A 14,015-nucleotide genomic window follows, 5' to 3' on the forward strand; every position below is an offset into this window, starting at 1 on the left:
TCCCATGAGGTGGCCAAAGTATTGGAGTTTCAGCTTTAGCATCAGTCCTTCCAATGAATACCCAGGACTGATCTCCTTTGGAATGGACTGGTTGGATCTCCTTGCAGTCCAAGGGACTCTCAAGAGTCTTCTCCAACACCATAGTTCAAAAGTATCAGTTCTTCAGTGCTCAGCTTTCTTCACAGTCCAATTCTCACATCCATACATGACCACTGGAAAAACCATCGCTTTGACTAGATGGACCTTTGTTGGCAAAGTGATGTGTCTGCTTTTCAATATGCTCTCTAGGTTGGTCATAACTTTCCTTCCAAGGAGTAAGTCTGTTTTAATTCCAAGGCTGCATTAAATGATTTTGGAGTGATTATGGAGCCCCCAAAAATTAAGTCTGATACTGTTTCCACTGTTTCCCCATCTATTTCCCATGAAGTGATAGGACCGGATGCCATGATCTTCGTTTTCTGAATGTTGAGTTTTAAGCCAACTTTTTCACTCTCCACTTTCCCTTTCATCCAGAGGCTTTTTAGCTCTTCTTCACTTTCTACCATAAGGGTGGTGTCATCTGCATATCTGAGGTTATTGATATTTCTCCTAGCAATCTTGATTCCAGCTTGTGCTTCTTCCAGCCCAGCATTTCTCATGATGTTCTCTGCATAGAAGTTAAGTAAGCAGGGTGACAATATGCAGCCTTGACGTATATATGGTAAATAGGGGCATGATATTGATCAAATCTACAAGTTTAATCCATGCTCATTTTTTTCTTTGTTATGTTTCATTTGCTAATAATCTACATATAAGTCTTTCGTAACATAATATATATGTCTAGGCCTCATCTCCAGACATAATTTCAAAGGTTTAGAGTTGAGCACTGGCATTTGTTTTTTTAAGTGACATCAACATTTTTTTTGATGCAGAGCCAGGATTAGAGATCAATATTCTAGGTGAAGTTTTCAATGCTTGGAATGATGTCGTACGCATCTGTGCTGCCCTGGACTGCTCTAGTGGAAATTATGGACTTTGGAGAACCGCCTATCAATGCAGATTCATCAACTGTAACAAATACCACTGGTGTAAGATGCCGAGAGCAGGGGATGTTGTGCATACGTGGGAGCAGGTGGTAAATGGGAAGGCTGTATTTTTTGCTTAATATTTCTATGAATCTAAAGCTGTTCTAAAATATAGTTCATTTTTTAAAAAAATGAGTGCTAGGCACCTGGGATTCTCAATGGAGAATGCATAGTCTTTGAACATTTTAATGTTCAAAGTGCATATTCATTGGCCTGTCACTTTGACATGACAGTTTGATGAATAAAGAAACCATGTAATACTAATGCAATTAAATTATTTAATCTTTATATAATAAAGAAAAATATCATATTCTCAGAAAGTGTTGTTTCAGGGGAGAACAGGAAATACAAGTTAAGATCAATAATAATGATACTGCAACCATGTCAGAGAAAATTTATATAAATCTATAGTATTCATTTAGCTCTAAATGTCTTCAAACATGTTATAAATCTTCCAAAGTCCTTGCTTTGTATTATAGCCTTTTAATATAGTCACTGTCTCTTTCCAAGTTAAGTTCACTTTTGCTATCCCATTCATCTGTCTTGTGATTTATTTCAAAGATAAACTGAATATCTTCCCCTTTTTCCTGTAACTATTTAATCTTGATTTTTTAATCAAAATTTGATGGCAGTTAATCATCTATTAAAATGCATTGTTTCCCCATCCTATATAATTTTCCTTTTTACAGCAAATCCTACATCCTGACACCATAGTTAACAACTTTTGTCAGTAATTATATTTAGACAGATTTTCTTTTCTGAATCTTGGTTTCTTAATAGTCTCAATAATCATCAGTCTCTTAATAGACTTAATAATCAATACTCTCTTAATAATCTAGCTCTTTTAAACCTAGAAAAGAGTCAGTAAAGTGTTGGATTTGTCAACCTTATTTCTCTTTTCCATTTTCCCTTTCCTCTTTTCCTGCTGGTGACATAGAATTTACAGGTAAATAAATACATAACGCTGCAATGTAAATGGAATGCCAGCCATGTGTGGTGTACTGCTGAAACACTCATCTGTTACCCAAAAGTGAGACAGAAGTCATATTTACAAGATAAGGCATTTATAAAAGGGTTTCCCAGGTGGCAGTCATGGTAAAGAAACTTCCTGCCAAAGCAAGAGACACGGGTTTAGGGAAGATCCCCTGGAGTAAGAAATGGCAACCCATTCCAGTATGCTTGCCTAGAGGATCCCATGGACAGAGGTGCCTGGCAGGCTACAGTCCATAGGGTCACAAAGAGTTGGCTATGACTGAAAGGACTTAGCACAAGAAGCTCAGTAGAAATTTAAACCATAAGAAACTATGACACGAAAATTGTGACAAATACATAAGTGAATAGTCTTGCCTCTGTGATCTTTCAACACCAATAAAATGAAAAAAAAATATTTACCTCCAGAATCACTGTGATGATTAAGTTGGAAAGTGTAAGTGAAAATTCAGTATTTAGTCATAAAATGCCATATAAAAATCAAATACCATAGTAATAATTTTACCACTTCAGAATTATAAGGGAAAAATCACTTAGAAGAGGTAAACACTGGCTACATGTCCAAGGCTTGAATGAAAATGTGACCTAGGTGTGTTTACAAATCCTTTCATCTCAAATTCTTTATTATGCATGAGTGTCTTTTGTTATCACGATGCATAAAAATGGTAGAGCCTGTTGAAAACTCCAAAATAAAGAGACGAGCCAAGGAAAAAACATGAATAATTTATTCAGATACGATTCAAGTTTATCCCCAACTTAGTTGCCTTTTATTCTTCATTTTAGTTAATTACATTTTCACCGTTTATCTTCAAGGTTATGCATGCACCTTGAGATGGTCACAAAAGGTCCATGATATAGGGGTTCATAATTAGGCTGTATGTTATATTCAGAGTCCCAGGGGAACTAATAAATTCTAGAAATACTGATTAAGCAAGATGAATTCTTATATAGTTTCAACTACAACAGTTTTAAAGACAAGTACAAGCTTCTTTGCCACAAAATTCACAAAAAAAGTAATTGATTGAAGAATATCTCTTTTATGCAAAATATACATTTTAGGATATAATTCAATTAATATTCTACTATATACTGACATAGTTCTTGATAATTTAATAAAAAAATACTCTCATTGCCAGAATTTTATTTTTGTAATATTTATAATTGAGGTAACAATGACAAAATACTTGAATCATGAATAATATTAATGAGTTTAAGTCAAATAACTTTTAAGAACTTAAAACAAATCTGAGACTCCAAATGGGTCAATTTGGACAAATAGGCACTGAAAATTTTACAACATAATATGACAAGCTACTATAAGTGGTTTATTAAAAATAAATGATACAGTTAGTGTTTGTGGATCTAACCAACAAAGGAGAAATAAAGGAAATTAAGACAGACCTATAGTATACCAATATCACTGCTTTTATGATCACAGCACAATCTACTGCAGGTCCACAAAGGGTAATTCACAGAGGTGTGGGCCTTACTTGAAGCTCCAGAGATGTTGATCGTGACTCTGGCTTTCTTTGATGTGAGATGGCCAAAGCTGTTGACCCATGCATACATGTTGGTATTTACAGCTGTTTCACGGACACCAGCCAGTCCTCAGCAGACCACTCATATGGGCAGCACCAAATGAGTTCCAGCCACAGCTCTTGCATAGGCTTCTCATGCCTCATGAAGACGCCAGGATCTCTTCCAAGTGCAACCTGGTCACGTCAGGGCACATTCAGCAGCAGAAGTCTGTTTCCAGAACAGTCCTTGGTATGGCTAAATTCCACTGTCCCTTTTTCAGCAGTCAAAAATCCATGATAAATTCTGTATAACACTGCAGTCAATAACAGCAGCACCAGACAGTATATTAATTCCTTTACCATAAAGTTGTGTTTAATTATAACTTTCTATGTGTAGTGTTATCAAAAGCATCACTGAATCTCTAAACACCAGTTGTTTACGTCTGGGTAAATACATTGCTGTACAAGGTCTCTGACATGCAGGTCATGCTCTAGGACTTGGGGATATAAAATAATACATGTTATGTGGCCAATTCTAAAAGTGACAACTGTCTCCCTAACTGGAAATAAACATGAGCATTAGGAATCAGCAGTCTCAAGGATCCTAAATGCCTTAAAAATATTGTTTACCTCTCAATTTATAGTATGGTATTTTCTTCCCTCTCACGTCCAATACATCACACACACTACCGCTATTGCATTTGTAGGGATGTGCAAATAGAATGTCTTCAACTTGGACAGAATAAGACACCCTGAGGGTTTCACTGGTGTGTCCTGATGAATTCTGGTTGCTAGGTAGTAGAAACTGACACTGCAGCAGGCAATCAAATGCAACGGTAAAACTGCTGCTTAAATCCTGCTTCTCAAAAAGGTTCACAGTACTGATTAACTTAGGTAGTCTATGGGGCATCATTAATTTATACACAAAGCAGAGAGGCTGTTCCAAGTAGTGAAGAAGGCAAGGGGCAGGGGAGAAGACCCAGTACTAAAATCATGAACACCTTATCAAGGCATTTCTGTGCTTCATGGAGACAGATGGCATATACATATAAGACAGGGAGCTAAGACATACGGACAGAACAACATACAGGACAAAGCACCTGATTAAACACTGCCTGAAAACCTGATTAATGCTGTCAGTCGGGAATTTAAGGCTGGTCAAGAAAGCTTCCTGTGAACAACAATGCTCTTTGTTGTTTGCAAAAAAAATAAATAAATTAATTAAATAAAAGAAGGGGGTAAAAAAGACAAGAATTTTGAGTGGTATTTGGCACCCTGACTCTGAAAACGATGACAAATTCTGGGATTAAAAAAAAAAAAAAAAAAAACCATGAGTCTAGTTCCAAATAGCAATTCCTATCTGAACGATGCAAGCCTGGCTGGCAGTTACCTTTCTCTCATGTTTTGTGCCTTCCCCAAGCCATTAAGTAAGAGATCTGGCCTCGGCTTGCGTGTAACCAGTAATGACAATCTCTTTGCAGTTATCTGTGTGCAAACAACCAGAGACATTCAGAACTCCAATACAGCATTTTGGAAGAAAAGTAAATCAATCAAGAAATTAAACTATTTAAAACAAAGGTTTTTTTCAAAGAATTAATAAAGAAAAAAAATTGTCAAGGAGAAATTCACCCTCCCTGCCCCACAATTCAACATGCAGAACAGTCAACCAGTGCTTTCACGTCAGCAGGATGGTTCGATGCAAGTACACATATCCCGAGCCCTCTGCGGTCCCCGAACTCTGCGACATTGCTTTCAGGTGATAAAGACAAGATGGTCCATGCAAATGAGCTGGCCAAAGTCACGTTGTGTGCATTCAAAACAGAATCCCAGACATCTTCAGAATGGTTCAGAGTCACAAGAAATGAAGTCCCCATGAAGTAGCTGGCATTTGGAAGCACAATGATATAAATATATCTCCCTGAAGATGTGTTTATGTATTAGGCTACCCGCCAATATCTGATGCTATCTGTCACTTTATTGCGAAAGGAGATCAGGGCAATTCATAAGGAGAAGTGGTAGCACTACAAGGATAAGATTCGTTTAAAGCCAGGATAAGATTCGTCAGCTACCCAAATGGCATTTCTGACCTCAGATAGTAGTATCATGCAGGATTTATACTGTATTAATGGCGTCTGGAGTAACTCTACATTTAATTATTTCCATTATGGGGTAAACAGTACTTGAATTAAGACCATTTAGCCAACTGATGCAGTTTGGTTTACAAGATAGATGGGATGGGAGATCGAGAGCGCCTCAGAGGACAAGGAGAGTTGTAAGGTGAAGTTACTGGAGAGAGCCTCAGAGCATTGCCTGCCAAGCCCGCTATGTTGTTTAAGCTTCGGGATTTTTCATATCCTTTTATGGAAAAATGCACAGACATCAGTTGAATTCAACCAGAAAATAGACACAGACAAACAATATCATGCAGGGTAATCAAAGTGCTATTTTTGAGCTCAAAGAATTCGCTTACAAAGAATTCAATATTGAGACAATTTACAACTCTAAAAAAAAAAAATGAAGCTTACTGTAGCTGTCATTTCCAAAAGATTAAGCCAGCTATCACAAATTACTATTGTAATACTTCAAAATCTATTCTTTTCCAAATATAGTTTGTATTGATGCAATTTTGACATATTCAGTATCAGAAAACTTTTAAGAATTATGCAAAGCAACTTAAGTAAGATATAAATTTGGCTAACATTTTAAAATTTCAGAATATGTCCCTGAAAAAAAAATAAATGAGCTGTTTTTTCTCTTTTCATTCTTATTTTAGTATTCACTAAGCTAATAAAGCTTGCTTAAGTTTAAGTGGACAACTCTTTCCCAGCATCTTTAATCTTCCAGCTTTATGGGGTTAAAAAGATGATTCGTCAATAATGGCTTTTAATGCCATTATCTAGGTGATGTAGAATGAATGCCTATTTCTAATCCCTTGTATTAAAAAATAAATAACTATATAATATAAACTGAGTCATCATTTCAGTAAACTTAAATCTGATTTTGATTATATATTTTCAGCTGATTCTTCCCTGCCAGGAATGAAGAATAATTTGATATTAATCCACTTTTTCTTCCTATTATCTTGCATTCTAATCTTCTGTTCATAATAATCATTGACTTACAGAATCCTTCCCACTTACAGGTCTTTCCAACAAACTTTAACCCACTGATTTGCCTTAGCTGCTTAACCCACACCACATCAAGGACACTTTTAGGAGGAGTATAGATTGTGGTATTTTTTATTAGAAAAGACTAGAGGCAGGTAAACGAGGTAGTGAGTACCTACTGTAAAAGTAGAGGCAAAATTGTCTTAAAAGGCAGGCAATCATTAACTGAAAAAACAGGCATTATTATACAATTCAGTAAATAAATGTTCTGACAGCTCCACTGAAAAAGTGTTATAGATCCGGAAAATGAAACAGCTCTGCTGTGGGGTAAGGTTTGACTAGTAGGAACCCCCTCTCTACATACACACCCACAAACTTTCAGCAGATTAGATGTTTTCTTTGATATTTTGTCGATGAAAATTTACGTCATCCACTGATTACAGTAAAGTTCTCTAGGACGTAATTTCTGCTAATGAGAAAATTATCTGCCTACATGTTTTATTAGTATTTTGAGCTATAACGCATATATTTCACTCTGCTCTGCTGGGTGATGGAACAGTTAATGAGAGAATGTCCTAAATAATTAAAAAGGAATTGCAAGTCATTCACTCTTACATAGGGACCTTCACATTCCTAGAGGGCTAATTATCATTCCTCTTCTGTAATGCGATTGGAAATATAACTAGGATTGGAGAAAGAACAATTTATCCAAGTTGACTTGGATTTTTAGTGTAACCTAAAAATGTAAACTAGACTATAAACATTGATTGGTTTTGATTAAAAGCAACCTCGTGAATATACATGAATCAAAGAAGTTGCTAATAACTATAAACCATCCTTGTAAAAATAAATATCTTATTCCCCACAATAACCGTGTTCCCTATGAGACTTCCAAAAAAGGTAAAAATCTGTTTAACAATTTATATTAATCATGTTATTTACATGCAAATCTTGGTTGCCCTTGCAAATGTTTAGTTACTTTTCTGAATTATAGTCATTAAGATAAATATTATTTATTCTGTTTATAAGTCTTTCCAGTGATTTCAGTGTCCACTTGAGAAGGGTTCCCTTATAATTTAGTAACAAGTATTTAATTAGTAAAATTATGTTTTTCATATACATTTATTCTTCCTTTATTCTGCAGGTTCATTATGATTAGAAAATTTGACAAAATTTTGCCTTATCAAGCTTTTATTGAATGGAATGACTGAAAATATAATTTATGAGAATAAGCAATACTGAACTCAATCTGAACTAACATCTAAATACATGATATACACTTTATACAGCTTTTAAAAGCACATATTTGTTTGAGGCAATATTGAAACTGCCTATTTGTGCACTATCAATGAGATGTTTATGTTCATGTAAAATGATATATAAATAAAACTACTGTATAAATAAAATCATAGGTTCTAAGTTTTGGGAGTCCATTCTTTTAGGTAATCCACATGTTTTCTTAATGTATGCCCAACTGCATTTACACTTGTTGATAGAAAAAGAAAACAATGGGAATCCAGTCATTTTTCTCATCTATATAGGGGAGAATTTACATAACTCAAAAATCAGGTCAGTGTAGGAAACCATTAGAAGCATACATATGTGAGTGGGAATAATAGAAGACATCTCTAATCTATATAAAGGAAACAGGAGAAGAAATGAATGGATTTCTAATAGACATGACAGAGAAAACACTGAGAAGATTAAGTAAGAATAGCCAGAAATGTTACCAGATCTAGGAAAAAAAAAAAAACAACACAGATCTACAAAATAACTAAGCAAGAATGAAAAAGGATTTGCTTATAGTGAGAAATGATGAAAAATAAAAAGCTCATAGTTGGGTTTTCAAAGATGCTCTCATTGATGGAATTTGTATTTGTGAAATAAGATCACATGTATAATTTTCTTATATAAACACAATATCTTATTAATTGCTTTGCTATGGAATTTTGCCATTTTACAGGAAAACTATCACAGGTGCTTTATAGTTTTCAAAGTCTTCTTAAATATGTGATCCCCTTTGACAGTTTAAAATTCAAAATATTATCTAACATAGAAGAAAAACATTCTAGCTAGAGTCTTAACATGTAGCCCTAGTATAAATATTGCATGTGATATTTTAGTGAATGATGCTTAAAATATATCCAAATATAACCACATAATACATAAAAATACATATATACACATATGGATATATGTACATACATATATAGCGATTAAGATTACAAGGCACTTTAAGTACTATATTCTATATTATTAGTTATATACATATATTTTGTTTAAGTACTGTGATAGAGTATTAATTATAAAAATATTTTAAAACTATTGTAACAATATAAAATAGTGAAAAATCAGATAACTGAAATACATTTTGGTACAAGAGATAGATGCAAAGAGTGACAGTTCTTGGAATGAAGTATAATTTAAAATGTTACACATTAAAGCAACAAAAGAAGAGTCCTCTGTCTTCTCTTTTGTATGGAGACAGAAAGAACAATGTAAAGTGCTCAGAAGAAACAAAAATGAAGCACAACATGGGTAATGAGCTATTTCAGAGGAAATAGGCTTCATAAAATAAATATTTTAGACTTAAAGCGGTAAAGTATTCTGTAGGGAGAAACTGCAATGAATAGCAAAAAAGCACAATATTTTTAAAATGTAGTTGCACTAACATGAAACTTTTAGAGTGGCTTTTCATTCAAATTCAGTCAATTGCCTAAGAAATTATTATTTCTTCATAAGAAATTTGTAGTTCTTTCTCTATTCTGTCAGTAAATCGAGTAAAATAACCTTGGCACTAAAGCAACTGGAATTCTCAAAGTAGAAGGTGTTCTAAGAGCATACGAGAACTTTGACAAGGGTGGGTTATAAGTGTCACGAAACTAACTTCTTGAGGATAAAAAGGGTCCAATTGTTTGGTTGGCAAAGTTTAATAAAATGAAAATGAAAACTAGCACCTAAGGAATCATCATAGATGGTTGATACAATCTAGGGAAATAAAACCACATGCTGGAGTAGAGCTTCAGTATCCTGATATATTTCTTAACCAAGATGCCTACCTAATACAATGTATCCATTCAACAGATATTAAGTATCTTCTATGAGCCAGGAATTGTTCAGGGTCAATTAAAAAACAATAATAAAATGATTACTGCCCAGAAGAGAAATTTTATAAGTACATTTTACAAAATGTACAGTACAGTAAGTAACCTTTCCACTGATTGGCTATACTGTTCTGTATGGCCAGAGGATCATGTACCTTAGCAAGCTCCTGACATTGAGATTAATTACTGGGGAAAATTTGCCCAAACACTGGATAAGAGACCATTAAGTGAAGTTGCTCAGTCATGTCCGACTCTTTGTCATCCCATGGACTGTAGCCTACCAGGCTCCTCTGTCCATGGGATTTTCCAGGCAATAGTACTGAAGTAGACTGCCATTTCTTTCTCCAGGGGATCTTCCCGACCCAGGGATCCAACCCAGGTCTCCCACATTGTAGACAGACGCTTTACCGTCTGAGCCACCAGGATAAGAGACCATTACAGTATGTTTAATGCTTTACTTTAAAGAAAAAGCTTTATTATTGTTTTATAATTATCAACCACGTGTCAAACAGATGCATAGAGTTAATTAGTGAGTTTAATTCATTGAAGAAAAAAGATAACTTTTCAAGGCTGCTGAATATATTATATTAAAACAATTAAATGATTGACTTAATTATTAAATACTTCATTACAATTCTGCCCATAGACAAATGGAAAACCAAAACATAAAAAAAAAAGAAAGGGTGAAATGTTTTTCAGATATGACAATCAAGTTGGCTGTCATGATACATATTTTTAAATGTTTATAATGAGATAAGATGTAATGAGGCAAAAAGCACTATGATGTCATAGTTGTTCCTAGAAAATGATGAATGAGCATTTTACATCACTCCATACATCTGCAGCATTTAATTGCTAAGTCACCTGTCAGGATGTGATGAAATGCATGCCTACCTTTCCTGATCCCTCCATCAGAGGTGCACGTGTAATCACCTGCCGTCAGCAGGAAACATGTTTCCCCTCTTCTGTGTCTGTCTCTGGTACTAGAGCGCCTGATGGGGAGCCTTTCTGGGGGTGATAATGGCGGCTCACTTCCTGCACTGTCGTCACCTGATAACACTGGTCACAGCGCCGTGCCCATTGACAGACAGTGATGATGAGGAAATGAGACAATACAAAGAGTTTACACCGAATGTCCATAGTACAGTCACTCGATAATACAAACTACAATAATCACAACATGATAAGAAAAGAATTTTCATCACTCGTCACAAAAACTTACATGGAGCAAAATGGAAATGTATTGAAAAGGAGAGAAATGTTCTCAGGGAAATTTTAATTTCATGTTGGATTTTATCTAATATGACAACGACTTTTACAAAACTAACATGATTCAAAGTAAGTGTGATAATGTAGTAGCACACGAAATTAATATGTTTCCACTTTTGACAGGTTATCTAGATACTGTACGTCTTTAAAAATGGAGCCTACTGAAGGAGAAACTCCTAAGAAAATAATTGTCTTTGCAGTGCTAAAAGACATATGCTTTCATTATTTTCTGAAAGTAATTTTTCCCAAATTTTATAATGAAAACAATCCCAAAGTTTACAGACTTTGTGTCCAGGTTCTCTGTTTTGAAGTGACATAGTATTTTTGAGCATAACAATGGAACAACATCACCTTCTCCAAATGCCCTTGAAACGTTTACGTCTAAATACTTGCCAAAGACTTTCATGTCCTATAGCCTAGATGCTAGCTGGTAACAGTGCTTGCCCAAGCTGAGAGTGTGTCCTCCTTTCCATGCCCTTCAGAAAAGCTCTGCACAGGTACCTCAGAACAATCCAATAAGGGCAGCAACGCAAACTTTCTTTCACAAGGACATTCCTGGACAGCAACTCTCAGAAACATACTGACAGAATTTGCAAAACAATCTACTAAATAAACATAAGGACTTTGAATAAAATCTTTTAAAAAGCAGTTCAGTCCCAGTTAAGTTCCCCCCAACGCCCCGCCACTATTTAATCCATAATAGCTTCTGGGAGCTAAGGAGGCAACCTGTGAAAATGTCACTTGCTTTTTCCATTTGTATGCTAGTTTGCTTGTTTTGTTTAATCAGTGTTATTTCTAAATAATGCTAAATTATTCACATGAGATGGTCATAAATTATTTTTCTACAGGAAAAAGATTAAACTATTTAAGTTATAGGGAATGCATATATTTAGCATTTCATAGATGACAAAAAATTAGTTAAATTGTGAGGTCTACAATATATTTCATCTGTACTAGACATAACAGATTAGAGAAGACACTATTGACTATCACTTTGGCAAACTGAATGTCAATTTACAGTCAATTAACTCTAGATTATCTATGGCTATAGAGAGAAGTAGGAATTCAGCTAATTTCAAGCAGGAATTTATCCAAAATTATATTCTGGAAGGGAAAAGAGACCAGTGCAGAATGTATAAAAAAGGAAATCCACAGAGAAATTCAACCTTCCTATTGATTAGCCAAAGCAGATCCTCTAGACCCTGCATAATGTTGGGCTGATTGTACTACACAGCACTTTACCCAAAGCAAAGGAATTATATTGAAATAGCCTAACTTAAGAATAATGAAAACTTAATCAACCCTCCATAATATTAATGAGGAAGACCTTTCCTTTCCACAGGGCACACTCTTACATATCACCTCTTCAGTGTTTAGGCCTTTGAAACGTAAACATCCGTTCTTTTTACATAACTTCTTCTTGTGAATTAGGTCAAAATGCATGGCCCCGTGTGGCAGAGATAAAACTGAGACAAACACACCAAGCCAAATGATATGGAGATCAACATTTTGAGAATGAAGGATGGAAAATGTCCAATATCATACCGCCACATCGTGCAGGGAAACAAAGAAACAACGGCACAAAAGCAACACACAGGCAAAAGAAAATATTGGCGCCGTCAGCACAGGGCATTCCCGTCAAAGCAGGAGAACTCTATAGACCAGCTATGCGGACTTCTACTTAGGATTCATTTAGAAAAGCTACAGTCTAGCTATCTACGAGCCTGACACAAACAGATTTTGTAAAGGGGTAGAACTGAAAACTCCAAACACTTGCAGAAAATGAGAAGGTGCCTTCTACTTAAGGGACATACTGGTCTATAAAGTATTTAATGGCATGCATTTGAAACCGTGCCTTACCTGATCTGTTATGTTCCAGAAGCCGATTGTCTTTGCCCAGACACGTGTCACCCTGTTTGCTGTTGCAGGCCATGTTTAATTCTGTCTTGCAAAAAGTAGGCGAGCTTGCCTGAGGAGCAGGAGGGATGTGCTTCTTTCTTTTTCTTGGAAGCTTCTGCTTCGCCATTGCCAAGGAGTAGTACATTCCGAAGTTGTTGACAATGACAGGCACTGGCATGGCTATTGTCAGTACTCCAGCCAGAGCACACAGGGCTCCCACCAGCATCCCCGACCACGTTTGGGGGTACATATCTCCATAGCCCAAGGTAGTCATGGTCACTACAGCCCACCAGAACCCAATGGGGATGTTTTTGAACTGCGTGTGCTCACTAGCTGAAGGGTCGTTGGGCTGGGCACCCACTCTCTCCGCATAGTAGATCATAGTAGCAAATATCAAAACTCCTAGAGCCAGGAATATTATGAGCAGCAAAAATTCATTTGTACTCGCTCGAAGAGTGTGTCCAAGCACCCTCAAACCTACAAAATGGCGGGTGAGCTTGAAGATCCTCAGGATCCTCACAAATCTGACCACTCTGAGGAAGCCAAGTACATCTTTAGCAGCTTTAGATGAGAGCCCGCTGAGGCCCACCTCTAAGTAGAAGGGTAGGATGGCCACAAAGTCAATGATATTCAAGAGGTTTTTGACGAATTCAAGTTTATTGGGGGAGAAAACAATACGGACTAAAAATTCAAAAGTAAACCATACCACGCACACTCCTTCTATATACGTCAAGGCAGGATCCGTTTCAATTTCATACTGTGGAACCACACTGGTGCCATTGGTGACTGATTCTGTCTTGTTTTTGACAATATTGAAAGCTTCGTGCGTCTCCAGGCAAAAGGTTGTGATTGAAACCAGGATGAAGAATAAAGAAGCAAAAGCAATAAACTGTAGAGAAAAAAAAAGAAATAAAAGAAGAAACATAGAATGATCTGAACCATAATATACTTCAATCCAAGTCTAAGAGCACTTCCTGTAGATGAAGAAGTATAAACATGTTTTTTGGAGATTTCACTTGGGATGTTACTCAACTGGAAGAACTCAGACATGTAGGTAACATCCAT

The 14,015-nt window shown here is 35.8% G+C and overlaps 1 protein-coding gene across 4 annotated transcripts in view; it reads right to left on the reverse strand.

The window, feature by feature from the left end:
• Positions 1 to 2,761: 2,761 nt before the first annotated feature.
• Positions 2,762 to 14,015, reverse strand: part of KCNC2 (potassium voltage-gated channel subfamily C member 2) — a 237,325-nt gene continuing 226,071 nt past the window's right edge. Inside the window, exons 3-6 of one of the 4 annotated variants that reach the window (XM_027967148.3) lie at positions 12,912 to 13,839; positions 10,677 to 10,841; positions 4,962 to 5,056; positions 2,762 to 3,885 (exon numbers count right to left, since the gene is read on the reverse strand). In XM_027967148.3, the coding sequence (XP_027822949.1) occupies positions 4,995 to 5,056; positions 10,677 to 10,841; positions 12,912 to 13,839 (1,155 nt within the window). In that variant the 3' untranslated portion in view covers positions 2,762 to 3,885; positions 4,962 to 4,994. Of the gene's footprint in view, positions 10,842 to 12,911; positions 13,840 to 14,015 lie in introns of all 4 variants that reach the window. The other 3 variants (XR_009600195.1, XM_042246526.2, XM_042246525.2) reach the window with 3 other exon arrangements.

This window comes from Ovis aries, chromosome 3, assembly GCF_016772045.2.
Source record: "Ovis aries strain OAR_USU_Benz2616 breed Rambouillet chromosome 3, ARS-UI_Ramb_v3.0, whole genome shotgun sequence".
Taxonomy (NCBI): domain Eukaryota; kingdom Metazoa; phylum Chordata; class Mammalia; order Artiodactyla; family Bovidae; genus Ovis; species Ovis aries.